The sequence below is a fragment of the Panthera pardus genome, unplaced genomic scaffold, assembly GCF_024362965.1.
Source record: "Panthera pardus isolate Hobbes unplaced genomic scaffold, ASM2436296v1 HiC_scaffold_8, whole genome shotgun sequence".
In the NCBI taxonomy this organism is placed as follows: Eukaryota; Metazoa; Chordata; class Mammalia; order Carnivora; family Felidae; genus Panthera; species Panthera pardus.
This window is the reverse complement of record NW_026527013.1, coordinates 59,545,245-59,572,460: the sequence shown is the minus strand read 5'-3', so window position 1 is coordinate 59,572,460 and position 27,216 is coordinate 59,545,245. Positions and strand designations below refer to the sequence as shown.

At 48.8% G+C, this 27,216-nt stretch overlaps 1 protein-coding gene across 2 annotated transcripts; it reads left to right on the top strand.

Annotated features, from left to right (window-relative positions):
- The first annotated feature begins 409 nt into the window (after positions 1-409).
- Positions 410-26,437, top strand: CHST13 (carbohydrate sulfotransferase 13). Of its 2 annotated transcripts, none has more exons than XM_019431011.2 (3): positions 410-591; positions 20,346-20,425; positions 24,916-26,437. In XM_019431011.2, the coding sequence occupies exons 1-3, from the start codon at positions 495-497 to the stop codon at positions 25,759-25,761; spliced, it is 1,023 nt and encodes a 340-aa protein (XP_019286556.2). In that variant the 5' UTR covers positions 410-494; the 3' UTR covers positions 25,762-26,437. The 2 variants fall into 2 exon arrangements, with proteins under 2 accessions (XP_019286556.2, XP_019286557.2); XM_019431012.2 differs by lacking the exon at positions 410-591 and adding an exon at positions 4,947-5,116.
- The last annotated feature ends 779 nt before the right edge of the window (positions 26,438-27,216 follow it).

The window sequence follows — 27,216 nt, the reverse complement described above, 5'->3', positions numbered from 1 at the left end:
GGGGTAGTCGTCTGTAGAGGTCTGCTTCCCCATACCAGCCCCCCTCCCTCATGTAAGGCAGCAAAAACCCCCCAAGAGGGCACAGTGCTCCCCCGACCCGCCGACACGCCACTTTGCTGACGCTTCTTGGCCTTGGGTGGAGGATGGTACCCCGGGGCCAACCGAAGGCTCCGCCCCACCGGCGACCCGGCTCTTTCCACACAGGCTCCGTCCTTCCAGCCCCAGACTGCTGCCGGGCTAGATCGGGTGCGGGGCGTGGAGGCTGGACGAGGCCCGCCGCCCGCCGTCGCCCACCTCCCCAGTCCCCAGCAGTCTGCCGCCGCACCACCCTACCCCCCACCCCCGCGAGCAGAGAGCGCTCGCACCCCCGCGCTGTGCCTTGGTACGCGCCGCCGGGCGGGGCGGGGCGGGTCCCGGGCCGGGCGCTGCCGCCCCCGCCGGACCAGGGGGACCGCAGCCCCGCGCGCCCCGCAGCCCCGCGCGCCCCGCACAGCATGGGGAGGCGCTGCTGGCGGCGGCGCGCTCTGGCGGCCGCGTGTCTGGGTGCCGCGCTCTTACTTCTGGGCGCCGCGCCCCGCGCCCTGCGCCCGGGTGAGTGCCCACCGGGCCCCTCCACGGGGGGCACCTGCTGTCCCCTCCCGCGCTAGGGGGTAGGGGTGGGTGGGCCCAGGGAGGCTCTAGGCGTCCCCGTCCAAGCCCCGGCTCCCTGAAAGGGTCTTGCCGCCCTTGGGAGTTGGTCTCCCAACGCCCGCGAGGGGTGATCGTTCGGGGCTCGCAGCCCGGGGCCCCGGGTCCGTTGTGGGTGGCAGAGGGCATCGGGCCCACCCAGGAAGGCAGCCTCGTTTACGTCGCCGGCACCCCTTGGCGCCCGGAGGGCCCTTGACCGAAGCGGTGCAGCGTGGGTTGGGGAAGCCTGACGCTGCCCGGTCCTTCAGGTGGTCCCCCTCAGCCGCAGGCGCTGCTGCCTGGAGCGCCCCGCTCCGCCCCGAGGTTCACACCCAGGAGGACCTGGGGCTCCTTTGCACGCACTGCACGGTCTGGTTGGGGAAACTGAGGCAGCCAGTCAGGACCCTGCAGCTCGTGGTAGCTGCCCTGGGCCAGGCTTGTGCGTAGTCTTAGCTCACTTCATCTCCTCCCCATTTCACAAAGGGGGAAACTAAGGCAGAGAGATTGAGGGGCAGGTGTGGGTGACTTGCCTGCTGGCTAGCTGCCTGCCTGGGGCTTGAGATGCCCAGTCAGTAGCCTGTTCCCACCTCGGGCTCTGTTTGCCTTTCCCTGGTGTGAGTGTGTTGGGGGGCTTTGGGGACTCAGGGGGTAGGTCTCCACTGGGCTCTGTGAGAATCCTCGGAGTGTCACCTTTGGAGCCTCATGGACAGGGTCTCAGGGAGTAAGTGACCACGCCCCAGGGTGGACAGGGACTGTGGGCAGTGAGGGTGGCCCAAGAGATCGAGCTGAGGAGTCTGTGTTTTGGGGGGCACTCACCCACCTGGCTGGGTCTAGGTTAGTGGATAAGGGTCATTCCACAGCCTTACCTGCTGGATGACCTATTCCCCCCCCTCCCAGGTCCTCAGTACTCCCATCTTTCAAATGGAGTGCTCAGGTTCTTCCTTATGGGTCTTTCGGGGAAGTGAAATTAAATGAGATAGTGGAAGAAACTCAGTCCTGAGTCTCTTCATCATGCTGGCTGTCATGATTTAGGGGTGGCACTGTGCTCCCTTCATCTTGGGGGGCGGGGCTTCCTTCTCCTGCTTTCCCTCCAACCTCCATGACTGCCTCTGGGCTGGAGGCCAGGGTTTGGCTGGGGTCCAGGTGAGCAGGGCTTGGGGAGGACTCCCTAGTGTGTTCACCAGAGTTCTACCTAGTCACCCTGCCGATCACACTGTTCTCTGCATGCCTGGACCCAGCCTCCCAGACCTGGACACCTCTCCAAGCTCAGGGGAGGGAGCCGTGGTCAGTCTTGTCAGTCTTTCCATCACCACCCCGTTCCATGAGCAGGTGGGCTATCTGGGAGTGGTGCTCCTGGTTCAGAGTGCTCCTGATTCATGGCAGGTGCTCCTACTCCTGTGTCTTAGCAGAGCAGAGTGTCCCCTAGCAGTGTGGGCTGTGGTCCTAGGGTCTGTGGCCATGACAGTCTTTGTCTACCCACTCATTCATAGACAAGTGTTTACTCAGGACCTGGACTCCCAGGGCTCAGCCACTGGTGTGGGGTGTGAGAGAGACAGAAGGCTAGAGCATTTGGGCCCCGGTGTGTGGGGTGTGTGTCTGGGGGGTATCTATAGAGGAGTAGGCACGTTGGGGTAGGCATATTTATGTCTCTGTGTCTCCCCTGCCTGGACACTTCTCTCCTGCCGCCTCCTCTACCCAGGTTTGAGAGAGAAGAAATGAGCCCAGGTACTGGTTACCTTCTGCGTTTTCTTCCTTTTGACTCTCTTCTGCAAAATCCGGGAGAGCAGGAGCTAGAGAGGGTGACGCGTGGTCCCTCTCCTAGTTTTTGCCCATGCTGTGTCCCTGCCTGAGATTCTCTGCTGCGTGAATACCCTTGGCCATGACCTTCTCACCCACCACGCTGGCCTCACCCTACCCAGTCTGACAGACCCTACTTGACCTCTGCTTCCACTGCCCCTAGACTGGGATGGGCCTCTTCTCCGGGCTCCCATAGTGCAGGCCCGCCTGCCTCCCAGAGGCCCTCTTGCTCCTGCTAGGTGCTCAGACCTTTCCCCATAGTCTGTCTTCACTCATCATAGCTTTGAGGGTGACCCTGGACAAAAAAGGGTTAATCAGACCAACCTACCCAACATACTCTGCTGGCTCTTTTTCCTCCTGAGCCATGAGCTAAAGCCCCTGACCTCAGAAGCCAGTGAGGAGGGTGTGCTAATGTTGGATCTGCAGGCACCTGGCAGAGCCAGAGAGGAGACAGCTGGGTGGAAAGGCCTTCTCCTGCCAACCGTCCAGCTAGAGGCAGATCCTGCTGTCTGGGGACTCTGAAAGTGGCCTCATAGGGCCTCCAGCAGCGCTGAGGCTGTTCCCAAAGCTGTGCTCTGAGTTGGAAGGGGGTGAAGGGTGTGGTGGGCCTCTGGGCTGTGGAGACGGCTCCAGAGCACAGGAGGAACTTTAGCATCTTACTCCAGGCACACAGGTCTGGCACTGTCCCCTCCTTCTCCAGAGCAGTTGGGCAGGGGACACCTAAAGGACTGCCACTAGAGGCCTGGGGCCCCTAATGTGCATTTACTAGTGGGGAAGTCTGGAGTAGCCCACCATGGCATCCCTGAGCCCCCAGGACCCCATCAGTGCTGACCTAGTGCTCAAGGTCCTGGGGACGAGGAAGATGCTGGGGCAAGGTGGGACAGTTGCCCAGGATACTGCTGCCCTCGACACCCCAGCCTCACCCCAGGGTCCCAGTGGCACTTCCACTGTCACCCCTCGTCCCCTTCTGCCTTTTGCTTCCTCTGTGTCCAACCCTGGGCTTGAAGACTGTTCTTTTGTGCATCCCTGTTGACCATGGATTTGCTGGGCACGTGCTCATGCGAGGTGCCTTTCTAGGGCTGGGAACAAAACTTACTAATATACCTGCCCTTGCAGACCTTACGTTTTTAATATTAAAAATCCAGGGGCGCCTGGGTGGCTCAGTCGGTTAACCATCTGACTTCAGCTCAGGTCACGATCTCACGTTTGTGGGTTCAAGCCCTGTGTCAGGCTCTGTGCTGATAGCTCGGAGCCTGGAGCCTGCTTCACGTTCTGTGTCTCCCTCTCTCTCTGTGCCTCCCCCACTCACACTCTTTCTCAAAAATACATAAAACATTAAAAAAAATTTTAAACATCCAAATTGCTGGTCTGCATCTTCTGCCCCCAGAGACACACTGAGGGAGAGTCTCAATTTAAATCCCCCACCTGCTGCTTCACAGGGGCCTCATTGGGCAGTGCCGGATTCCACCCTCACCTCCCTCCCTCCTCAATCCTTTCCTAGGTTTGCAGGGTTCAGCATCTTTCCTGGAGTTGGAAGTCTCTGTCCACTTTCAGGGGACCTAGGGTTGGGGGCAGGGAAGGGAGAGTGTGGAAGAAGGTTGGATGGAAAGGGGATTATTCCCAGGGGAGGCCACCTGTCCCTTTCAGGCTGGATTGCTGTCTTCCTTTCTTCCAGACCACCTCCCTTCTCCTGGGGTCCAATGCTTCCTGTCTGAGATCTGGGATGATGTGTGCTAACAGAGATCTTCTCCTCCACTGTCCTTCTTGGAGGGTTTCCAGGTGGGGAAGGGCCCAGGGCTTCTCTCCCTTTCCCTCTCTGTCCCCTTCCTTTTCTGGCACCACAGCACCTGGGGACTCAGGCCACAGAGACAACTGTTCAGACAGAGCGCAGGGGTCTATGATGGTCGGGGCACCTCTCAGGCAGCGTAGTGGCCCTGGAGGCAGCCATTGCTTTTAATGAAAAACCAGGATTTTGGTCCTATGCAGAATAAATGCAGAAATGCCCGATGACTCCTGGGGAGCCAGGGTGCCAGGGTTGAGGTGGGTCTATGACATGGGCCTGGCCTTGGATATGAACAGGGCCTCTCAGCGCAGAAGCCGGGGACCTTCGCAGGGGCAGCTAGAGCCAGGAGCAGACAGCTTGCCCCCTGGATGCCCTGTGTCCACTGCCTCCCACTGAGCCCCCCGCAGGACCCCGTCCCATAGGCTCTCCCTCATTGTCCTTGCACAGTGGGGTCACAGTGCCCAACTCTGCATGCTCTGACTCCTTCCCCAGTCCTGGCCCTGGGCCCTCACAGGTCACAGTGTCTCAGTGAGGACATCTCAACTCAGGCCCACTTAAGCCAGATGAGGCTGCCTTCAGGCATGGGTGGATCCAGGGGTGGAACCCTTGTCTCCAGCTCTAGGTTTGGCTTTTCTCTGCAATGGCTTCACTTTTAGCTGCCTCAGTCCAAAAGAAGGGCTCTTGACTGATTTCTAGGCAGAGTCCCAAGGATGTGTCTCATTTGCCTGAATTGGATCCCGTGGTGTCCACCTCTGAGGGACAGTTGCTGTGGCAGAAAGGGATGGAATGCTCCAATTGGCTAGGCCTGGTCACCTACCTATCCCAGCAGCTACTGGAAGAGGGAGCCTATCAGAACCACATGGACGGAGTGTAAGCAGGTTTGCTTCCGGAGGGACGCCCAGCAGGCTAGCAAAAGGAGTGGGAGTGGCTGCTGGCAGCCAAATAGATAGATGCTCCCACACTGCTGTCCATTCTCAGGTACGTCAGTGTTCCCAGGGCTCAGAGGCACCATCCGGGCCTCCAGAAAGTACCATGAGAAAAGGTTAACTGGCAAGGTGGATGGCTCACTAGAGTACGGATTGGTAATTGCATTTTGCAGAGAAGGAGACTAAGATCAGGAGAAGGAAAGTGACTTGCTCACCCAACTAGGAAGTGTGAGGGCCAGGATTTAATCCTAGTCTAAAGCCCTAACCCTTATGCTTTCTACTCTATAGGCTGGGGTATTTGGGTTGGGCTTTGCAGGCTGCATAGGACTTCACCAGGTGGGAAAATGAGGAAAGGGAATTTGGGGCAGAGGGAATGGCACAGACAAAAGAATGGAGGAGTGAAAAGGCCTGGTGTGCTAAGGGATGTGCTGTGGGCAGAGCTCAGGGTTCATGAGATGATGTGGTAGGGTGGAAGCCAGAAGTATACTCTAAGTTGGGGCCCTGTCATGGGTGGCCTTGAGTGGCAGGCTAAGAGTTGGGGCCCTCTCCTTATGGCCATGAGGGGCTATCAGTCTTTAAATAAATTATTCATTGGCACTAGGTGAGTTACAGGGGTAACAAGAAAACAAGACAGTCCCTTTTTACAGAGTCAACTTTCTGGAAAGGCAGCCAGGCATCAACGCATACACAAACCCCATTGTTTCAGCGGTCATAAATGCCACACATAAATTAAAAGGAGAGACCTGGGAAAGGTCCTGACGTGGAGTGCTGCTCTTTGGAGAGACCCTCTTTCTAGAGGGGACATCCGAGTTGAAATCTGAACAAGAAGGGTTACTCTAAAGAATAGGGGTTCCTGGAGGAGCATCCCAGCCAGAAAGAACAGTTAGTGCAAAGGCTCTGAGGTGGGAACGCCCCTAATGTGTTCACTGATTGGCAGAAGGACCAGTGTGGCTGGAGCTGGGGGGGGGGAGGGGAGGGGGAGAGGAGAGAAGGAGAGAGGTGGACCAGGAGGGTTCTGGGAAGAAGCAGGAATTTGTTGTTAGCCAGTGGGAAGCCATGAAGGTTTTAAGATCACCAAGGTGGAGGGAAGAGAAATAGCCTCCTATTTCTGAGTCTCCTGAGTGAGGAGATTTCTGTGACTGTCCTGGACGGAGGAGGCAAGGGGGCAGGGGGGTGGGATAGGGGCAGTTCTTAACCATCCTGGAGGCAGAGGTGATGAGAATATACCCAAGAATGAGCTGGCCAGATGAGGGGTTCCATTCCAGGTGGAGTTCAGCAAATAGAGTTTGAGTTTTAAGTACAAGTGGAGAGATCTCTAGTTCTCTTCAGGGAAAAAAAAAAAGTGGGATTGTTTTTTATTTGTGAAGGGCTTGTCAACGTGTTCCACCCTGAGCCTGATTGCCAGAGGGAATGTCCCTGACCCTGGGGCATGCAGGTCACCCTGGAAGTCCCAGGTCACCTGGGGGACCGAATGGGCTGGGGTAACCTGCCCTCCACCCTCCCCCAGCAAGGTCCCCGGGGGCCTGTCAGCGCTGTTTGGGCCTGGCTGCCCCTGCCTGTCTGATCTTGCAACACTGTGCCCAGCTAGAACTTATTAACCAGAAACCATGTGTCGTAATCTTCACTAACTGGACTGGGAATCACCAAACAGTGTTTCTCTCCCAAATGGTGAAGTTTCAAATGGCCTACAGAATGCCTTGTGCCCCCCGCCCCCGCACCCTGCCCAGCTGCAAGGGGCAGCCAAAGCCTTTCCTTAGGGGTGGGTGTGCCAGGGACCATCTCACCGGTTTCTGCCTTCAGTTTCCCTGTGTGGCAGTTCGCCCACCTGCCTGCAGTTCTGGTGAGCTTGGGCGGGGCTGTGTGCTGGGCAGGATGGGTGCCCAAGAGATGTGCCCTCAGAGGCATACGTGCACTATGGCCCAGGGTCAAATCCTTTTTCTGGCCTTTGCTTGCTGTGAGGCCTCAGGCCTGTTTCTTTCCCTCTCTGAGCCTCAGTTTCCCCATCTGTCAAATGCAGATAAGAATGGTTTCTACCTGATACCAGTGTCAGTGTGTGCCGAGCTCAGTGCCAGGCGCTGGCCGACCCTAGGGCTGTGCCCCAGGTGCTTCTTCCTGGTTCCCGTGACCCTGCCCCAACCCTGCCTCCTTTGCTGACTGCCATGCCCTCCTGGGGGCTTCCTGCCTTCATGCAGCGGGCACTGCAGGGTGTTGGGCTGTCTTTGCACCGACCTACTGGATCAGGACTGTAGTCTGCTCTTGAGGCCAGGGCTGCATGGTTTTCATGGCCAGGATCCCTTTGGGCATGGGTGCTGGGCTCTCCCAGACTGTGGTCAGCTCACACCGCATCGCTTCCTCCCTTTCAACCCCAGCTGGTTTGCTTTGAGCAATTTCAAAACTCCAGCTGTTTTACTGCTGTGATCTGTTTCTCCTTCTCCCAGCCTCTGTCCCTGTCATTGTGTGTAGCTCTGTCTCTTTCTCTGTGTCTTTGGCACCCCCTCGTCCCTCCCACCTCCCTTCCACCACCCTCCCCCGCCTCCCCATACAATCTTCTGCTATTTTTGTCTCCTTTTTCAAAGCAGAACCCCATGGTGGTTTTGCCTGTGACTGCCCTGGGCTGGCCCAGGCCCCTCCCTGGCTGTGAGACTGGGCCTGCCGCCTGGCTCTCCCTGGCTTGTCTGTTCCGTGGTGCCCTTGGCAGGGAGCCTGGGACCTGAAGCCTAGTGGAGGGGCTGCACATTGGAGGACACAGGCCAAGACAGGCTTGGGGAAACCAGAGTGGAGGTTGGGGGATGCCTCACTGTGGCCCTGTTTGGGCCACCCTGCCCTCAGAGCCAAGCCCCCAGCTTTCCAGAGTTGGGGGCCGGATCGAGGGATCTTCAAGGCAATCCCCTTCTGGCCCTCCTAGTCCTATCCGTCCTCCTCCCTGGCCAGCCTGCCCATCCCACTGGACTATAAGTTCTTCTGATCTGTGTGGTGGGAAGAGGTGGGGCTGGGTGGAGGTGGCCCAGCCCTGTAATCACTGGCCACAGCTACTCTATAAATAGGACCTCACTCTGGTGCCTGCTCCCTGTGACCCTCCACCCACTGGCCCCTGAGGTCTGGTATAAGACGCACTTTCCTGCAGGCTGTGGCCTGAGCAGGAAATGAGAGGCCCCATGCAAGGGTTGGTGTTTCTGAAGGCTGGGTGCCTCCAAGTTGTGGGGCCTTGGGGTAGAAATGGACCTAGGTTTGCTTCACAGTCCCTGGGGGCACCTCCTACCCCCCCCCCCCCCCCCCACCGCCATGGGTACCAGCCCTTCCTCAAACCCAGCTGTGGCCCTCAGAGGAGCTCATCACTGGGTGACCTCGGGCTACAGGTAACACATCTGCAGAATGGTGAGAAGGGTCCCCTGCCTCCCTGGGTTGTGAGTGGTGCTGTGCTAATGTGATATAGCATCTCCTGGTGGTTGCTGCTATACTTTGGCCAACCTGCCAGCCCCAAGCCTGGGGCCTCCCTGCGCAGCCAACATGGCTGCCCCCCGGTCAGCTCATTTTCTGATGACAGTGGTGTTCCTGGGACACGTCCAGCTGCCGGGAGACAGAAGTTCCAGTCCTAGGGCCATTGGTGAATCACAGGACACAATTAGGCCCTCCCCTCACCCTGGCTACAGAAGAGCCCAGACCTTGTTCCAAGGACACTGGAGTGGGGAAGGAGCCTGAGGCTGCCAGAGGCCCTGGACAGTGGGCTTCCGGTGCACACAGAAGGTTCTGGAGGCCAAGGCAAGGTCAATCTGTCATTTATGCATTCATTCAGCCAGCCTCCACCAGGCTTTGCTGTAGTACAGGGGTTCTCCAGGTGTGCTCCTGGGCCAGCAGCATCAGCATGACCTGGGGGGCTGTTACACATGTGGATTCCTGGGTCCCCCTCCAGACCGCCTGGACTAGAACAAGTGTTTTCTGTGTTTTCGTTGGCCCCCACGCATGCTAAAGTTTGACAACCACTACTCATGGTCAGTTTGCCAACAGATAATCAAATTTTCAGTTAATCAGATTTTCCAAGTTTATTTGTTCGTCAAAAACATGTCTTAAATCTTTTCGGTGAATGTGTTCCTCTTGGCAGCAGTTTTTAGATTCTTCATTTTATTGAAAGCCAAGGGTCATGGAAACGTCCGTTCTTCTTATGGATATATTCTTTTCTCTTATAACCCTGAATTCTTGAAGGTATTCTTGTTATGAACATGCAATGTTCTTGTGAGTTCAAGAATATCTTATGATAGCCATCCAATATATTTACATTTGTAAGCTAGATTTCCATAAAATGGTCTTGCATATACCCTTTTTGGTGATCAGTAATTTTATTTTCATTGAGCTTTAATTCTCACTCCATAAAATCACTTTTTCAAAGGACACAGTTCAGTGGTTTCTTAGCGTATTTAACAGTTGTGTGGTATGTCCATTCTATAATTCCAGAATATTAGCAGTAGCAGTGACTCCCGTCTTTCCCAGTGATTTCCCCCAGCACCCCCAACCCCTAGCACCCACTCATCTATGTGCCAAGTTGAAGCCAGCGTCAGTACTCTTTCCTTTGTATGAATGAATAATATTCTTTTGTATGGATGGACCACAGTGTTCATCCATTCATCAGTTAATGGAACCTGAGGTTTTGGTTATTAAAAATAATGCCATGGGAATATTTGTGCATAAGTTTTTGTGTGAACGTTGTTTTCAGTTCTCCTGGGCATGTACCTAGGAATGGAATTGCTAGGTCATAGGGTAATTCAATGCTTAACGCTTAACTTGCTTTCGCTCACCTTTTGTTATTGTGGTAAAATACACATGACATAAATTTTACTGTCTTAATAGTTTGTAGGTGTACCGTTCAGTGGTATCAATGCATTCATAGTGTCGTGTGACCATCATTCCAGACCTCTTTTCATCTTGTAACACTGAAAGTCTGCACCTATTAAATACTCCACATTCTCCCCTCCGCCACCCCGGCAACCGTCATCTGCTTTTTGCTCGATGGTTTTTACTACTCTAGGTACTACGTGGAATCCTTCATGATTTGTCCTTTTGTGACTGGCTTCTTTCACTCAGCATAATCTCCCCAGGGCTCATCCAAGTTGTAGCCTGTGTCAGAGTTTCCTTTCTTTTCAAGGCTGAATAATATTCGTTGTGTGAATAGACCCCATTTTGATTATCCGTTCATCTCTTGATGGACACTTGGGTTGCTTCCATGTTTTAGCTTTTGTGAAAAGTGCTGCTAAAAACATGGGTGTGCAAATACCTCTTAGACACCCTGCTTTTTCAACTCTTTTGAGTATGTACACAGAAGTGGAATTGCTGTGTTCTGTTAATTCCATTTTTGATTTTTTGTGGAGCCTCCATGCTGTTTTCATAGCAGCTGCCCCATGTTACATCCCCACCAACAGTGCACAGGGTTCTAATTTCTCCACATTGACAACACTTGTTTTTTTTTCTCTCTCTCTCTCTTTTTGATAGTAGCCATAATAATGGGTGTGAGGTGGTATATCATTATTGTTTTGATTTGCATTTCCCTAATGATGAGTGATGTTGAGCATCTGTTCATGTGCTCATTGGTGACTTGTACATCTTCTTTGGAGAAACGTCTATTCAAGTCCTTTGCCCATTATTGAGTTGAATTTTTTGTTGTTCAATTTTAGGAGTTCTCTATATATCCCCTATCAGATACATAATTTACAAAAGTTTTCTCCCATTCTGTGTTATCTCCCATAATGCACAGAATTTAAAATTTTTCAAGTCCAATTTATCTATTTTTTCTTTTGTTACCTGTGCCTTTGGTTATATCCAAGAAACCACTGCCAAATCCAAAGTCATGAAGCTTTTGTCTTATGTTTTCTTCTAAGAGTATTATTGTTTAGATCTTACATTTAGGCCTTTAATCTATTTTGAGTTAAATTTTCTATATGATGTGAGGTAAGGGTCCAGCTTCATTCTTTTTCATGTGAACATCCAGTTTTCCCAATGCCATTTGTTGAAAGGAGTATCCTTTCCCCCATTGAATGGTCTTGGCACCCTTATCAAAAAGCATTTGACCATATATGTAAGAGTTTATTTCTGGACACATCTCTTCTCTTCTCTTCTCTTCTCTTCTCTTCTCTTCTCTTCTCTTCTTTATATGTCTGTCCTTCCACCAGCACCCACTGTTTTGTTACTATAGCTTTGTAGTTAGTTTTGAAATGAGGAAGTGTGAATCTTCCAGTTTTGGTCTTTTTCAAGATATTTTTTTGATATTTGGGGTCCTATTGAATTTTGGGATGGGTTTTTCTATTTGTGCAAAAAACATCATTGGAATTTTGACAGGGACTGCATTGAATCTACAGATCATTTGGGGCAGTATTGACATTTTAACAATACTAAGTTTTCCAATCCATGAACATGGGATGTGTTTCCATTTCTTTGTGTCTTCTTTAATTTATTTCAGCAGTGTTATGTAATTTTCATTGTACAAGTCTTTTACCTCCTTGGCTAAGTTAATTCCTAAGTATTTTCTTCTTTTTTAGACTATTACAAATGGAATTTTTTTTGCACTTTCCCTTTCATATTTTTTATTGTGTATAGAAATGCAATGATTTTTGTGTGTTGACTTTGTATCATGCTACTTTGGTGAACTCATTTATCAGTTCTAGCAGTTTTTGTGTGTGGAATCTTTAGGGTTTTCTGCATATAAGATCATATTATCTGCAAACAGAAACAATTTTATTACTTCCTTCCAGTTTGGATGTCTTTTATTTCTTTTTCTTGTCTAATTGCTCTGACTAGAACTTCCAATATTGTGTTGAATGGAAGTGTCAAAAATGGGCATCCTTGCTTTGTTCCTGATTAGAGGAAAAGCTTTTAGTCTTTCACTATTGAGCCTGATGTTTGCCATGGGTTTTTCATATATGGTTTATATTGTGCTGTGGTACTTTCCTTCTGTTCTTTGTTTGTTTGTTTGTTTTGAGTGTTTTCTTTTTTATCATGAAAGTATGCTGAATTGTGTCAAATGGTTTTTCTGCATCAATTGAGATGATTGTGTGGTTTTTTTTTTTCCCTCCTTCATTCTCTTAATATGGTGTAGTACAGTGATTGATGTTTATATGTTGAACTATCCTTGCATTCTGGGACTAAAGCTCACTTGGTGATGATATATAATCTTTTAATATGCTGTTTAACTTGTATTTCTAGTATTTTGTGGAGGATTTTTGCATCAATGTTAATAAGAGATACTGTTTTCATTTCTTGTAGCGCCTTTGTCTGGCTCCCTTCCCCCCTCCCCCCCCCCCCGCCCAGAGTTATTAGTGGCCATACAAACTGAATTAGGAAGTGTTCCCTCCTCTATAATTTTTGCAAAAGTTTGAGAAGGATTTGCATTAGTTCTTCTATAAATGTTTGATAAACTTCACCAGTGAAGCCATCAGGTCCATGGCTTTTATTTGTCAGGAAAATTTTTATTACTGATTCAGTCTCCTTACTAGTTATAGATGTATTCAGATTTTCTACTACTTCATGAATTCATCTTAGTACATTTTGTACTTAGTATATTTTAGAAATTTGTCTATTTCATCTAGGTTATCCAATTGTTTTGGCATACAATTGTTCATAGTAGTTTCTTATAGTTCTTTTTACTTCTGTAGGGTCAGTAGTAATGTCCCACTTTCATTTATGATTTTAGTAAGCTGAATCTTGTTTTTCTTGGTCCATCTAGCTAAAGGGTAGTCAATTTGTGGATCTTTCCAAAGAACCAAATTTTGGTTTTATTGACTTTCTCTATTTTTCTATTCTCTATTTCATTTGTCTCTGCTCTAATCTTTATTATTTCCTTCTTTCTGCCAGCTTTGGGTTTATTTTTTCTTCTTTTTATAGTTCCTTAAGTTACGAACTTAGGTTGCTGATTTGAGATATTTCTTGTTTGTTTGCTTGTTCATTCATTCATTCATTCATTTGTTAATTTATTTTTAATTTATTTTAGAGAGAGAGGAAGGGCAGAGAGTGAGAGAGGATTTTAAGCAGGCTTCATGCTCAGTGTGAGCCTAAAGTGGGGCTTGGTCCCACAACCCTGGCATCATGACCTGAGCTGAAATCAAGAATTGGACCCTCAAATGACTGAGCCACCCAGGCACCCCTCTTTTTTTTTTTTTGATGTAAGAATTTATAGCTCTAAATTTCCCCTAAGCACTTTCACTGCATCCCATAAGTTTATGTTGTTTTCATTTTTGTTTCCAAGTATTTTCTTTTTTTTTTTTAAGTTTATTCATTGTTGAGAAACAGAGAGAGACAGAACATGAGCGGGGGAGGGGCAGAGAGAGAGGGAGATACAGAATCTGAAGCAGGCTCCAGGCTCTGAGCTGTCAGCACAGAGCCCACTGTGGGGCTCGAACCCATGAACTGTAAGATCATGACCTGAGCCAAAGTCGGACGCTCAACTGACTGAGCCACCCAGGTGCCCTTGACTCCCAAGTATTTTCTAATTTCTCTTGTGATTTCTTCTTTGATCCACTGGTTGTTTAGAAGTGTGTTCTTTGATTACTACAGATTTGTGAATTTTCCAGTTTTCCTTCTGTTATTGATTTCTGACTTCATCCTGCTGTGGTCAGAGAATATACTCTGTATGATATAATGTCTTTTATTTTAACTTTTTTTTAAACATCTATTCATTTTTGAGAGATGGAAAGATAGAGCATGAGTGGGGGAGGGGCAGAGAGAAAGGGAGACACAGAACCCGAAGCAGGCTCCAGGCTCTGAGCTGTCAGCACAGAGCCCGATGCGGGGCTCAAACTCACGGACCGTGAGATCATGACCTGAGCTGAAGTTGGACACCCAACTGGCTGAGCCACCCAGGCGCCCCTTTTAAGATCTATCCTGACTTATTTTGTGGCCCAACATATAGACTATCCTGGAAAACATTCCACATGTGTTAGAGAAGAATGTGTGTGCTATTGTTGTTGGATAGAGTGTTTTGTATGTGTCTATTAGATCTAATTGGTTTATTGTGATGTGTAAGTCCTTTGTTTCCCTCCTCATCTTCTATCTCATTGCTTAATTCATTACTGAGTGGTATACTGAAATCTCCAACTATTATTGTAGAGCTGTCTATTTCTCCTTCCTATTCTGCCAATTCTTGTTTCATTTACTCTGATAGCCTGCCATTAGGTAAGTAAATGTTTATAATTGTTCTAGCTTCTTGCTGTATTAAAACTTTTATTCATATATAAAGTACTTGTCTCTTATTTCTTTGATTCAGAGTCTATTTTGTCTGATATTAATATAGCCACCTTTGCTCTATTTTGGTTACTATTTGCTTGGAGTTTTTTTCCATCCAGTTTGTATCACTGGATCTCAAATGAGTCTCTTGTAGAACACAGATTGAGTTGGGTCAGGTATTTTTATCCATTCTGCTCATGTCTGTATTTTGGTGAGTTTAATCCATTAACATTTAAAGTAATTACTGATAAGGAGGAACATCTGTCATTTTGCTATTTGTCCTCTCTATGCCTTATAGTTTTTTTTTTTTTTTATCCCTCATTTCCTGTATTACTGTCTCCTTTTGTGTTTAGTCAGTTTATCTTTTTGTAAATTCCTTTCTCACTTCCTTTGTGGCTACCATGGGGATCACATTTAATCCTAAAATTATATGTTGTATTTTGGATTTATACAACTTTAACCTTGCTAAGTACAGAATTTTGCTCTTTTACAGCTCTGTCCCCATCCCTTTCAGTTGTTATTATATAATTACATCTTTATGCACTATATGCCCACACACATAAACTAGTAATTCTTTTAAATGCATTATTCTCGGGGCGCCTGGGTGGCTCAGTCGGTTAAGCGTCCAACTTCAGCTCAGGTCATGATCTCACGGTCCGTGAGTTCGAGCCCCACGTCGGGCTCTGGGCTGATGGCTCAGAGCCTGGAGCCTGCTTCCCTCCCTCTTCTGTGTCTCCCTCTCTCTGCCCCTCCCCCGTTCATGCTCTGTCTCTCTGTCTCAAAAATAAATAAACGTTAAAAATAAATAAATAAATAAATGCATTATTCTCTTAAATTACATAGAAAACAAAAATTTGGAGTTAATAATACTGGCTTTTAGACTGATAATTGTTTTTTTTTTTTTTTTGCTTTAGATATAGTCTCTTTTAAATCATATAGAAAACAAAAAGTACAGTTACAAACTATTGTTACAATAATATTATCTTTTATAATTGCCTGTGTATCTACCATTATTGATATTTACTTCTCCATACAACTTCGAGTTACTGTCTAGTTTCCTTTCATTTCATCTTGCAGGACTCCCCTGAGCATTTCTGGCAGGACAGATCACGAACTCCCTCAGCTTTTGTATATCTGTGAATATACAGATATTAAGCTCTCCCTCACTTTTGAAGGAGAGTTTTTCCAGATATAGGTTTGTTGATTGACAGTGCTTTTTTTTTTCCTTTGAGCACTTTGAATATATCATCTCATTGTCTTCTGGCCTCCAAACTTTCTGATGAGAAATCTACTCATAATCTTATTGAGGCTCCCTTGTATGAGTGATGAGTTGTCTCTCTTTTGCTGCTTTCAGGATTCTCTGTCTTTTGAAAGTTTGATTTGCAAGTCTCTTTGAATTCATCTTACTTGGAGTTCATTATGATTCTTGGATGTTTATATTCCTGTCTTTCATGAAATTTGAGAAGTTTTCAGCCATTATGTCTTCAGATATTCTTTCCGTCACTGTCTTTCTCTTCGCCTCCTGGGACTCCCACAGGAGTATGTTGATTTTGATGTTGTCCCACAGGTCCCTTAGGTTCTGTTTATTCTTCTTGAATCTTTTTTCTTTCTGTTCCTTATACTCAGTAATTTCCATTGTCCTGTCTTCAAGTTCACTGATTCTTTTTTCTGCCTACCTAAAATCTGTCTTTTAATACCGCCAGTGAATTTTTCATTTCAGTTATTGTACATTTTAGCTCTAGAATTTCTTCTTAGTTTCTTTTAACATCTTTACTGATATTCCATTTTTTTCATCGATCATTTTCTTGATTTTCTGCACATCTTCCTTTAGTTCTTTAAGCATCTTCAAGACAGTTGTCTTACAGTCTTTGTCTCATATATCTGCCATCAGATTTTTTTCAGGGTGTTTCTGTTGATTTATTTTCTTCATCTGAATGGACCATACTTTCCTCTTTCTTTGTATGACTTCTAATTTTTCTGTTGTTGTTGAACACTGGACATTTGAATCTAATAATGTAGTAACTGTGGAAATCAGATTCTCTTACTCAGTGATTGCTATTTTTAGCTTGTTTTTGTTTTTCTGATTGTTGTAGGCTGTCTGTGCTGAGGTTCAGCCCACGTTATAAATTTAAGGTCTTCTTAGGTCTTTTTCTGAGCCTCTCCCTGGGCATTCACAGTCAGTTTCTAATTTTCCCCATTTTTGCCGTTGCTTTGAATGTTTTAGTGTTTAATACCTGGCTCCCCAAAAAGGGGAAAAGAGAAAAATGGAAGGTGGAGAAAAGGGAACCAGCCTTTTAAGTCCTTTGGAAGTCACTTTATGTGGAGGGAGAGGGACTTGCAACAATGTGGGGAAGCACACCTGATCAAAGCGTGGATCTCTGATATTTGGAGAATGGCATCCTTTTTGCCCACCCCGCTTCCTGCATGCTGTATGTAAGCTACTCCAGGAACACATGCACAGCTGTCTGCCATGTGGCTGTCTGCCATGTGCTAAGAGCTGTAATCGGGGAATACTGCCACCTTAATGACATTAAATCTCCCAATCCACAAACATGGGATATTTTTCCGTTCATTCAGGTCTTCAATTTCTTCCAGTTATGTCTTAGTTTCCAGCGATGAGTTCTGCACTTATTTTGTTAAATTTAATCCTTAATGTTTTTCTTTTTATGCCATTGTAAATGGAGATGTTTTTGTAATTTCAATTTTGGGTTATTCATTGCTAGTATTTAGAAATACAATTTACTATTGTATATTGGTCTTTTATTCTACAATCTTGCTGAACTAATTTATTAGCTCTAATCATTTGTGGATTACACAAATACATACATACACATTCTCTATATATTCGTGTTATCTATGAATACACATAATTTTACTTTTTCCTGTCCAATCTAGATGCCTTTTTTCTTTCTTTTTCTTGCCCAATACCCTGGCTAGAACTTCTAGTACATTGTTGAATAGAAATAGTGAAGGTGGGCATCCTTTGTTTTGTTCCTGATCTTAGAGGTAAAGCATCCAATTTTCACTATTAAATATGTTAGCTATGGCTTCTAGATGGCTTTTATCCGCTTGAAGAAGTTCCCTTCAATTTCTGGTTCATTTAGTGTTTTTATTAGGAAAGGGTATTGGATATTGTGCAACACTTTTTCTGCTTGTACTGATGATGATTGTGTGGGGTTTTTTTCTTTATTCTATTAATATGGTGTATTACCGTGATTGATTTTTTTTTATGTTGTACCACCTTTGCACTCCTGGGATAAGCCTTACTTGGTCATATATAAACCTTTTTATATGTTGATGGATTCAGTTTGATGTGTTGTGTTGTTTTGTTTTGTTTTGTTTGTGAGGATTTTGCATCTATGTTCATAAGAGATATTGCTCTGTAGCTTTCTTGTGATGTCTCTGTCTGGTTTTGGTATCGGGGTAATACTGGGCTCATATATGAGTTGGGAGGTATTTTCCCTCCCCCATTCTGTTTTGTTTTTTGGGAGTTTTTTTTGAGGGGCATAAATAGTTTAGAAGATACTGGTGTTAATTCTTCTTTAAATATTTGATAAGATTCAGGAGTGAGTTATCTGATTCTGGGCTTCTCTTTGTGGGAATTTCTTTCCATTACTATTTCAATGTATTGTTATATGTCATTGAGATTTTCTGTTTCTTTTGAGTGAGGAATTTGCATCTTTTTAGGACTCTTTCCATTTCATGTAGGTTATCTAATTTGCTTTTATATAATCGTTCATACCTTTCTCATTTCTGTAAGATTCAGTACTAATAGCTTTTCTTTCATTCCTGTTTTTACTAATTTGAGACTTCATTCTTTCCCCCACTCCCAGAGATGCCTTTATTTAAAAAAAAGAAAACAAAAAACAGCATTTAACCATGTGCACATGTGCTAGGGTCACTGTGATGGTACCAGCCTTTCATTTTCATTTATTTTTATTTTTATTATATGTATTTACTTTTAAAATTTATTTTTAATTTTTTTAATGTTTATTTTACTTTTGAGAGAGAAAGAGAGACAGAGTGTGAGTGGGGGAGGGGCAGAGAGCAAAGGAGATGTAGAATCGGAAGCAGGCTCCAGGCTCTGAGCTGTCAGCACAGAGCCCAACTTGAGGCTCGAATCCACAGACCGTGAGATCATGACCTGAGCCGAAATCAGACGCTTAACTGACTGACCCACCCAGTGCTCATTTTTTTTTTAATTTTTTTTTTTAACGTTTTATTTATTTTTGAGACAGAGAGAGATAGAGCATGAACGGGGGAGGGGCAGAGAGAGAGGGAGACACAGAATCGGAAGCAGGCTCCAGGCTCTGAGCCATCAGCCCAGAGCCCGACACGGGGCTCGAACTCACGGACCGCGAGATCATGACCTGAGCCGAAGTCAGACGCTTAACCGACTGAGCCACCCAGGCGCCCCATCAGTGCTCATTTTTTAATCTATATCGAAGTTAGTTAGCCTATAGTGCAACAATGATTTCAGTAGATTCCACTGATTCATCCCCTATGTATAACACCCAGTGCTCATCTCAACAAGTGTCTTCCTTAATGCCCCTTACCCATTTAGCCCATCCTCCCTCCCACCACCCCTCTAGCAACCCTCAGTTTGTTCTCTGTAATTAAGAGTCTCTTATGTTATGTCCCCCTCCCTACTTTTATATCATTTTTGCTTCCCTTCCCTTATGTTCGTCTGTTTTGTATCTTAAGGTCCTCGTATGAGTGAAGTCCCATGATATTTGTCTTTCTCTGACTGGCTAGTTTCACTTAGCATAATACCCTCTAGTTTCATCCACGTAGTTGCAAATGGCAAGATTTCACTCTTTTTGATTGCCGAGTAATACTCCATTGTGTGTGTGTGTGTGTGTGTGTGTGTGTGTGTGTATCTTCTTTATTCATTCATCTGTCGATGGACATACTTTGGCTATTGTTGATAGTACTGCTATAGACATTGGGGTGCATGTGCCCCTTTGAAACAGCACACCTGTATCCCTTGGATAAATACCTAGTCGTGCAATTGCTGGGTTGTGGGGTAGTTTATTAATTTTTTGAGGAACCTCCATACTGTTTTCCAGAGTGGCTGCACCAGAGACGTCATTCTTTTCTTCTTGGTCAGTCTAGCTAAAGTTTTGCCGATTTTGGTGATCTTTTTTGAAGACTGCATATACTTTATTCATTTATTAACAAGTATAATCATATTTAATCATATTTAAGAAAAATATGATCAAGAAGCATAAGATCATAAACCTATGCTTACCTATGTCAACTATATACTAAGAATATATTCATATTAATTGAATATGTAGGAAGATATTCCTTAAGACACATTTAAAGTAAAAGAATAAATTTAGTAAGCAGAGTTTGTGGTAGTTTTAAGATTGAAGAGTGCAGTACTGAGACAGATAGACAGTATCCCTGCCCACTGTCTTCCAGTCTGGGAGACCGTAAAACCTGCATTTACCAGGAAGTGGCATACACACTGGCCAGGGAAGTTCAGGCTCCTGTAGGAGCCCACGGCAGTCATGTGACCTGGTGGGCTGTCATTGGAGAAGCTGAGTTTGGCTGTGCCACCTCTCCTGCTACCCAGCCCTTACTGGCTGCCTGGACAGCAGCTAGCTTGGTGATTCCCTTCGGGCTCCGTGGTCATGGGGCTGGCGGGGGTGGGGCATGAGATGAAGGCAGATGGAGACAGTGGGTGGTCAGGCCTTCACCAGAGGGCTGGATAACACCTTTCCTCTCATCCCTGCCTGCCTGGCATCCTCCAACTCTGAAGGGCAGGACATGGGGCAGGAGTGATACCAAGTACTCTGCCCTGGTGGGTCAGGGGACCTATCAGTGCCGCACACTCCACCAAGCCCCCTGGAGGCAGGTGAGACACAACAGGGAAACTGATTCCCAGAGGTAGATCAGATGTGTCCAAGCCCCCTGAGAGCCACAACCAGTCCATTTGATGCCTCTTTCCTTGTGCCCCACAGCATTTGAAAACAGCCTGGGCTCTGGCTGGCTCAGTGGGAAGAGGAGGAGTCCCCTGCAGACGCTGTATGATGTGGACCAGGTAGGTGGACAGACACCCACCCAGTGATGCCTCCCTCTACCTCCAGCCCTGGGAACCTGAAAGCCCACGTGTAGACCCGCTGTCATGGGACTGGAGCCCGCAGGAGGGCATGACGAAGCTTCCTCGGTAGTCAAGGCTCTGTGCAGAGAGGAGAATGCCTGTGACAAGGGCAAATCTTGGGGCAAGCTGGGAGATCCGCCCACCCACCCTCCACCATTGACCCAACAACAGACTGAGGCCACACTGTGCCAGACACTCTTTTGTGCATTGTGGGTATAAAAGACTGAAGCAGACCCTTAGGAGGTCTAGTGGGGAGACGGTAATTAAGTGAACCCCCAGATTTTAGTAGCCGCTGTGGTAGGGGGTAGCCTACCTGCCCTCGCAGTGTTCTCAGGCACACGGACCGGGAGGCTTGCTGGTCCGTGCACTCCACTTCTGCTCTGGGCCTGCCGGGAGCACCCACAAACCCCAGCCCCCCTCCCCGCCATGGTTATACCCCACTGAGAGCCACAGGCCCCTGGCTCACACATACCCCAGCACGTACAAGGAGAGGTACCCATTCAGACAGCATGTGTGGACCACCTACTGTGTGCAGTCTGTGCTCAGGATGCTGCTGATCCAACGGCAAGCAGGTCAGCTGGGTCCCTGACCTGGTGCAGCTGACATTCCCATGGGGCGGGGGGGGGGGGGGGGGGGGGGAAGACATCATCCCATTGCCACCTGCATTAACCTGTGACTCGTTTGCATCAGGGCAGCCCTAGGTGCAATAAGAGATGGACCAGGAGGGTTCTCGTTTAGATCGGGGGCTGTGGGGGGGAGGGGAGCCTCTCTGAGAAAAGGACATCGGAGCTGAGAACTGCTGAAAAAATGTTGAGAAACAAACAGTAGGGGGCTGAGTGCCTGGAGGTGAGGGGGCAACGGAAGAGGGGGTGTGAGGTGAGCCAAGAGTAGGCAGCAGCTTGGTGGTGCCTGGCAGGTGGGGAAAGGGTAAGAGGGAGCCATAGAGGGTTTTAAGCTGGGGAGAATGATCAGACAGGTTGGGTAGGTAGCTGTTCACTGAATCCCTAAGTGCTGAGCCAAAGGGGCCTGTGGAGCTTATCTGACCTTGGGTTGCAGGTGTAGAGGCCTTGGTTCAGAGAGGGTGACTGGCTTGCTCTGGACCACACAGCAAGCTGAGGGCAGGCCAAGCTCTCTGTAGGATCCTAGGCCCCACTAGTTCCACAGGCCCCTGAGGGTCAGATGGAGTTGGCTCAGCCCCCTAATGGCCTGAGGTCGCACTGACTGTTGGGTGTTAAGGCCCTGGGAGCTTAGCACCTTGCAGCTGAGAAATAAAAGCAGACTTTCCTGTAATCTCTTTGCTCAAAGCCAAGCTACGTGTGCACTGCTGGCCCCAGAGCTTTCGTGAAGTTGTGTGAGGTTGCTGTGACTGGCTCTTCCCCAAGGCTAGGCACACGACCTACCACAATTGAGGTCTGCTGTCAGGAAAGGTGGCCCAACAGGTGGGGGGATGGCCAGTATTCCGTGCCATAGGAAATATGTTGGGTTGTCTGGAAGCTGAAAGCAGACCTGGGCTGTGGGGCACCTGGATGCAGCCTCTCCTGGCACTCGTGTGCAGCCAGGCTTCTGAGGGCAACCCTATGAGTCTGCCTTAGAGAGTAGGGGATCCTCCCAGGCCCCCCACAGCCGTGGCTGAACTTCGCAGCCACCTTTCAGTGCGATTTTGAAAAGGTAACATAAGCACGATAGGGCATTCAACCTCCCAAAAAGTACATACAGTGAAGAGTACCTCTCCTTCCCACCCTGTTCCTGCTGACCCCTGGAGGTGACCAGTTAGTCTCCTGTGTGTCCTCCCAGGCACGTTCTGGGTATGTGTGTAGTGTCCAGTGCTCAGTCATGTGCTCAGGTCACTTTGCCAAAATCACACCTACAGGGCATATATGTCCTTTCTCTCTGCTTTATGTTTTAATTGTGAAAAATTCGAACATATACAGAAGTACAAAGTACATTAAACCCCCATGTTCCCATCACCCAGTTTGAACAGTCATCAACTCTTATCCAGTCCTATTTCATCCAGACCCTTCTCCCCTCCATTCCTACCTGGGATTATCTGGAAGCAAATCACATCCTTGTTTACTCTGTGACAATGTCAATATATATCTAAAAGAGAGGCTCCCCACAACCTATCCTTTTCTGAAACATTTATTTCCTTCCCCAACCCTTTTTAAGCCCAAAGTGTGGGGTGTTGACTCTTGTTCTGTATTTCAGCTTTTTCACTGAAAGTATCGTGGATTTATTATTTTTTTTAATGTTTATTTTTGAGAGACAGACAGAGACAAAGTGCAAGCGGGGGAGGTGCAGAGAGAGGGAGACACAGAATCCGAAGCAGGCTCCAGGCTCTGAGCTGTTGGCACAGAGCCCGATGTAGGGCTTGAACTCATGGACCTGAGATCATGACCTGAGCTGAAGTCGGACACTCAACCGACTGAGCCACCCAGGTGCCCCAGTATCTTGGATTTCTGCAGGATGCTTTTAAAGGCACCAGAAGCACAACTGAGCATACACGCATGTGTGCGCGCACGCACACACACACACACACATCCCTGCCCCCTCCCCCCAGCGTCAGATACTCTCATGAAGGCACGGGGTACAGTGTGCCCCCATTTCAGAGGCTGCTTTGTCCCCTTGCAATGGAAGCACTCAGAAGGCTTTTTTCTTAACTGAGATATAACTCAAATACCATAAAACTCACTTTTAAAGTGTACAATTCAATGGGTTTTAGTCTATTTACAAGGCTGCATAGCTGTTGCCACTCTAATTGCAGAAAGCTTTCGTGACTCCAGAAAAGAAACCCAGCACCAGTTAGCAGTCACTCCCCCTTGTCCCCTCCCACCCGCCCTTGACAACTAGCAATATGCTTTCTGTCTCTGTGGATCTATTCTGGACATTTCTTATAAATGGAATCTATCCGACAACATATGGCCTTTTGTGCCTGGCTTCCTTCACTTAACATGGGCAATCTTTTCAAGTTTCATCCATGTTTTAGGGTGTATCAGAATTTCCTTTGGGGGCGCCTGGGTGGCTCAGTCTGTTGAGCACCCGACTCTTCATTTTGGCTCAGGTCGTGATCTCATGGTTTGTGAGTTTGAGCCCCATGTACTGTCAGCATGGAGACTGCTTGGGATTCTCTCTCTCCCTCTCTCTCTACCTCTCCCCCATGCTTGCTCTGTCTCTCTCTCTCAAAATAAACACTGAAAAAAAGAATTTTCTTTCTTTTATTGGCTGAATAATATTCTATTGTATGGATATGCTACATACTATTTATCCATTCTTTGTTGATGGACATTTGGGTTGTTTCCAAACCTTTTGGCTATTATGAATAACGTTGCTGTCAACATCATTTACAAGTTTTGGTGTGACATATGTTTCTAGTTATCTTGGTATATACCTAGATGTGGAGGGCTGGATCATATGTTTATTTATTATTTTTTGAGAAGCTGCCAAGCTTTCCACAACAGCTATATCATTTTACACCCTCAACAGCAATGAATGAAGGTTCCATTTTCCCACATCATCAACAATGTTTGTTGTTGTCTTTTTTTTTATTATGTCTTGAAGGTTTTTAAGGCAATTCTGAGGAATTAAAAACACTCTCCTAGAAACTCCTGAACCAGGAAGAGGAGGGGTGGGAGGGGGGTTGGAGGGTTAGTCTTGGAAGTAGAGAACCTGTTTAGTGCAGAAGGGACTTGAGGAAAGGAGGAGGGATGGGTGGGAGGTGGTGGCTTGGGTCTTAGCATGGCCGAGGCAGGCTAGGAGGGGCTGGCCTGAGTGTCCTAATACTACCTAATAGAGTCGTAAAGTGCACAGAAGACTTTCTGGCACACAGTGGGTGCTAGATAAATGCTCGATGTTAATATCTCACAGAAGAGAGACAGGCTTCAGAGAGGGCAAGCTTCCTGCCCAGGCACTGAGATTAGAGATGGTTGGCGGTAATAAAAAGAAATCAAGACCAGCAGGAACATACAGAAGTAGCTAATTTTATCATTGAAAAATATATCAATCAAAAAATATAACAAAAAATATCTCGGTAGCCTGCAAGTGGCTGCATTTTTCAACTCTATATGGATTTAAAGTATACCGTTCGTATACACTATGCTTTCAGTAAAAAGGGAGCGGATATTCAATCTGCGCCCACCCTTACCACTCTGATGATATAACTTCTTTATCAGGCTTACTCTGATGTGGTCATACTCATTCTGAGGCCTTCCTCGGTCCTGAGCGCCCAACACTTGTTTGTCACATCCTTCCACGTGCCTCAGCGAGGTCAGAGCCATTTCTCCCCAAGTTCAGGTCCAGGACAGATCCCTGGGTCCCAAATCACAGAGCGATCAGTGGCAGTTGCTGGGGTTTCAGTCCCCCATTCCTTCGCCGCGGCCGGGTGGGCGAAGGGCCCGCAGCGCTGACCCGTCCGTCCCCCGACCTGTCGCCCGCAGGGCCCGCGCTCGGCCATGGCCGAGGTGCACCGGCAGCGGCGCGACCTGCTGCGGCGCGCCTGCAGCCGCCACACACGGCGGCAGCGCCTGCTGGGGCCCGAGGACCTGCGGCACGTGCTGGTGGACGACGCGCACGGCCTGCTCTACTGCTACGTGCCCAAGGTGGCCTGCACCAACTGGAAGCGCGTGCTGCTGGCGCTGAGCGGCCGCGCCCGCGGCGACCCGCGCGCCATCCCCGCGCAGGAGGCGCACGCGCCGGGCCGCCTGCCCTCGCTGGCTGACTTCAGCCCGGCCGAGATCAACCGGCGCCTGCGCGCCTACCTGGCCTTCCTCTTCGTGCGCGAGCCCTTCGAGCGCCTGGCGTCGGCCTACCGCAACAAGCTGGCGCGGCCCTACAGCGCCGCCTTCCAGCGGCGCTACGGCACGCGCATCGTGCGGCGCCTGCGGCCGCGCGCTCACCCGGACGCGCTGGCCCGCGGCCACGACGTGCGCTTCGCCGAGTTCCTGGCCTACCTGCTGGACCCGCGCACGCGCCGCGAGGAGCCCTTCAACGAGCACTGGGAGCGCGCGCACGCGCTCTGCCACCCGTGCCGCCTGCGCTACGACGTGGTGGGCAAGTTCGAGACGCTGGCGGAGGACGCGGCCTTCGTGCTCGACCTGGTGGGCGCACCGGGCCTGCGCTTCCCCGCGCCGCCGCCCCGGGCCAAGGCGGCCGCCACGCGCGACCTCGCCGAGCGCCTCTTCCGGGACATCAGCCCCTTCTACCAGCGGCGTCTCTACGACCTCTACAGGATGGATTTTCTGCTCTTCAACTACTCTGCTCCCTCCTACCTGCGGCTGCACTAGGCCGCGGAGTCCCGGCGGAGCCTGGCATGTGGATGCCCCGGGGTCTCGGGTGGACCGGAGAGTGTGCATTTCTGGTGGTCCCCACCCCCACCGTCCCCTGCACCTCCATGCTGGTGCCACCCGCCCGGGACTCCACTCTAAGTACCACTGCCCCCGCGATTCCCTGATTGGCCAGCACGCCTGGCCAGGTTTAGGTGCAGTCCACCTTGTGTGACTGCCTGTCACTTGACGCTTGCTTCCTCTGACTGCTCCAGCTGGACGGCCTTTCTCCAGACCCCTGGATGGGAGAGCATTGAATAACTAGTCTGTTTTCGTTTGAGGCCATTTTGGGGGTCGGCTTTGCCCCCAAACCTGTCTGTGGTGCAACAGAGCAGAAATGATGGTTCAGTGTGACCTCTTCACCTCACCTGCTTTGGTGGTCACATCCCTGTCTCTCGATGGGCTCAGGCTAGAGCCATCTGTGCCAGTGGGCATGGCTCTGGAGCCCATCCTGAGTTGCCTTCCACTCTGCCTGTCACAGAGCAGCACTGTGTCTGGCCCCACCTTTGACCTCAGTCTGGCCAGATCCCAAGTCTTCCGTGTGTGCTCACAGAGCTCAGAATGGTGCCCGGTTTTATAGGACCTTGGTGAGCTGGGGAGCTCATGTTTTTGAAATAAACGTTTTGTTATTTTCTGACGTTTGGAGTTTCTCTGCTTCACTTTGCCATTTGCTCTGCTCCATGGGGTTGTCCGATCTCGGGGATCTCAACAAACCTCTGAGCCTCAGTTTTCCTTTGCTGCTAAATGGCACAAAAATGCCAGGTGGTCAGGAAGATCAGACGAGAGAGAGACGGAGAGCCTGGGTTACCTTCACAGCAGTGCACCGGTGTGAAGGGCTATATGGGCAGCGGGGTAAGGAGTCTGTGCACTGTGGACGGGGCGTGCTAAATTCTGCCTGGAGGGGCAACTGGGAGAACTTGGGGGGGAGTCTAACCTTTCGATCTGCTTAGGCTGAAGATCAAAGCTGAAACCAGCTCAGTGTGTGCGTGCGTGTGTGTGTGTGTGTGTGTGTGTGTATTTGCAGCGTGTGTCAGGCCACTTGGCAATGAGTATCCACCCTTCTGGCTTTGGGAAGACAGCCAGCTGTGGGAGTGCTCCCTTAGGAAGGACTGAAAGTCCCCTTAGTGACTGGTTGAATATATGGTGTCCTTTTTCAGTTTCCTTGGATGATAAAGTAAAATGCCAGTACTTTGGGAAGAACAGGGCAGGGTACGCTTGAGGTTTGAGAAACAGACATCAGAACACAGCTGAGGTAGGAAAGCTTGGCAGGGATGAGGCCAAACTTCTCTGGTGGTGCCCCCACACCCTGCAGTGAGGGCCTGTGAGCCCGGTCACAGGGCCAGGCTGGCCGGGACCGGCAACTCAGTCACACTCATGCCTCGGGTTTTGTTGATGTTGTTCCCTGCGTCTGCAGTG

Coding starts and splice junctions, on each gene's coding strand:
- CHST13 (XM_019431011.2), top strand. CDS start 495: ATGGGGAGGCGCTGCTGGCGGCGGCGCGCTCTGGCGGCCGCGTGTCTG. Junction 592..20,345: donor GCCCCGCGCCCTGCGCCCGG/GTGAGTGCCCAC, acceptor TGTGCCCCACAG/CATTTGAAAACAGCCTGGGC. Junction 20,426..24,915: donor CGCTGTATGATGTGGACCAG/GTAGGTGGACAG, acceptor TGTCGCCCGCAG/GGCCCGCGCTCGGCCATGGC.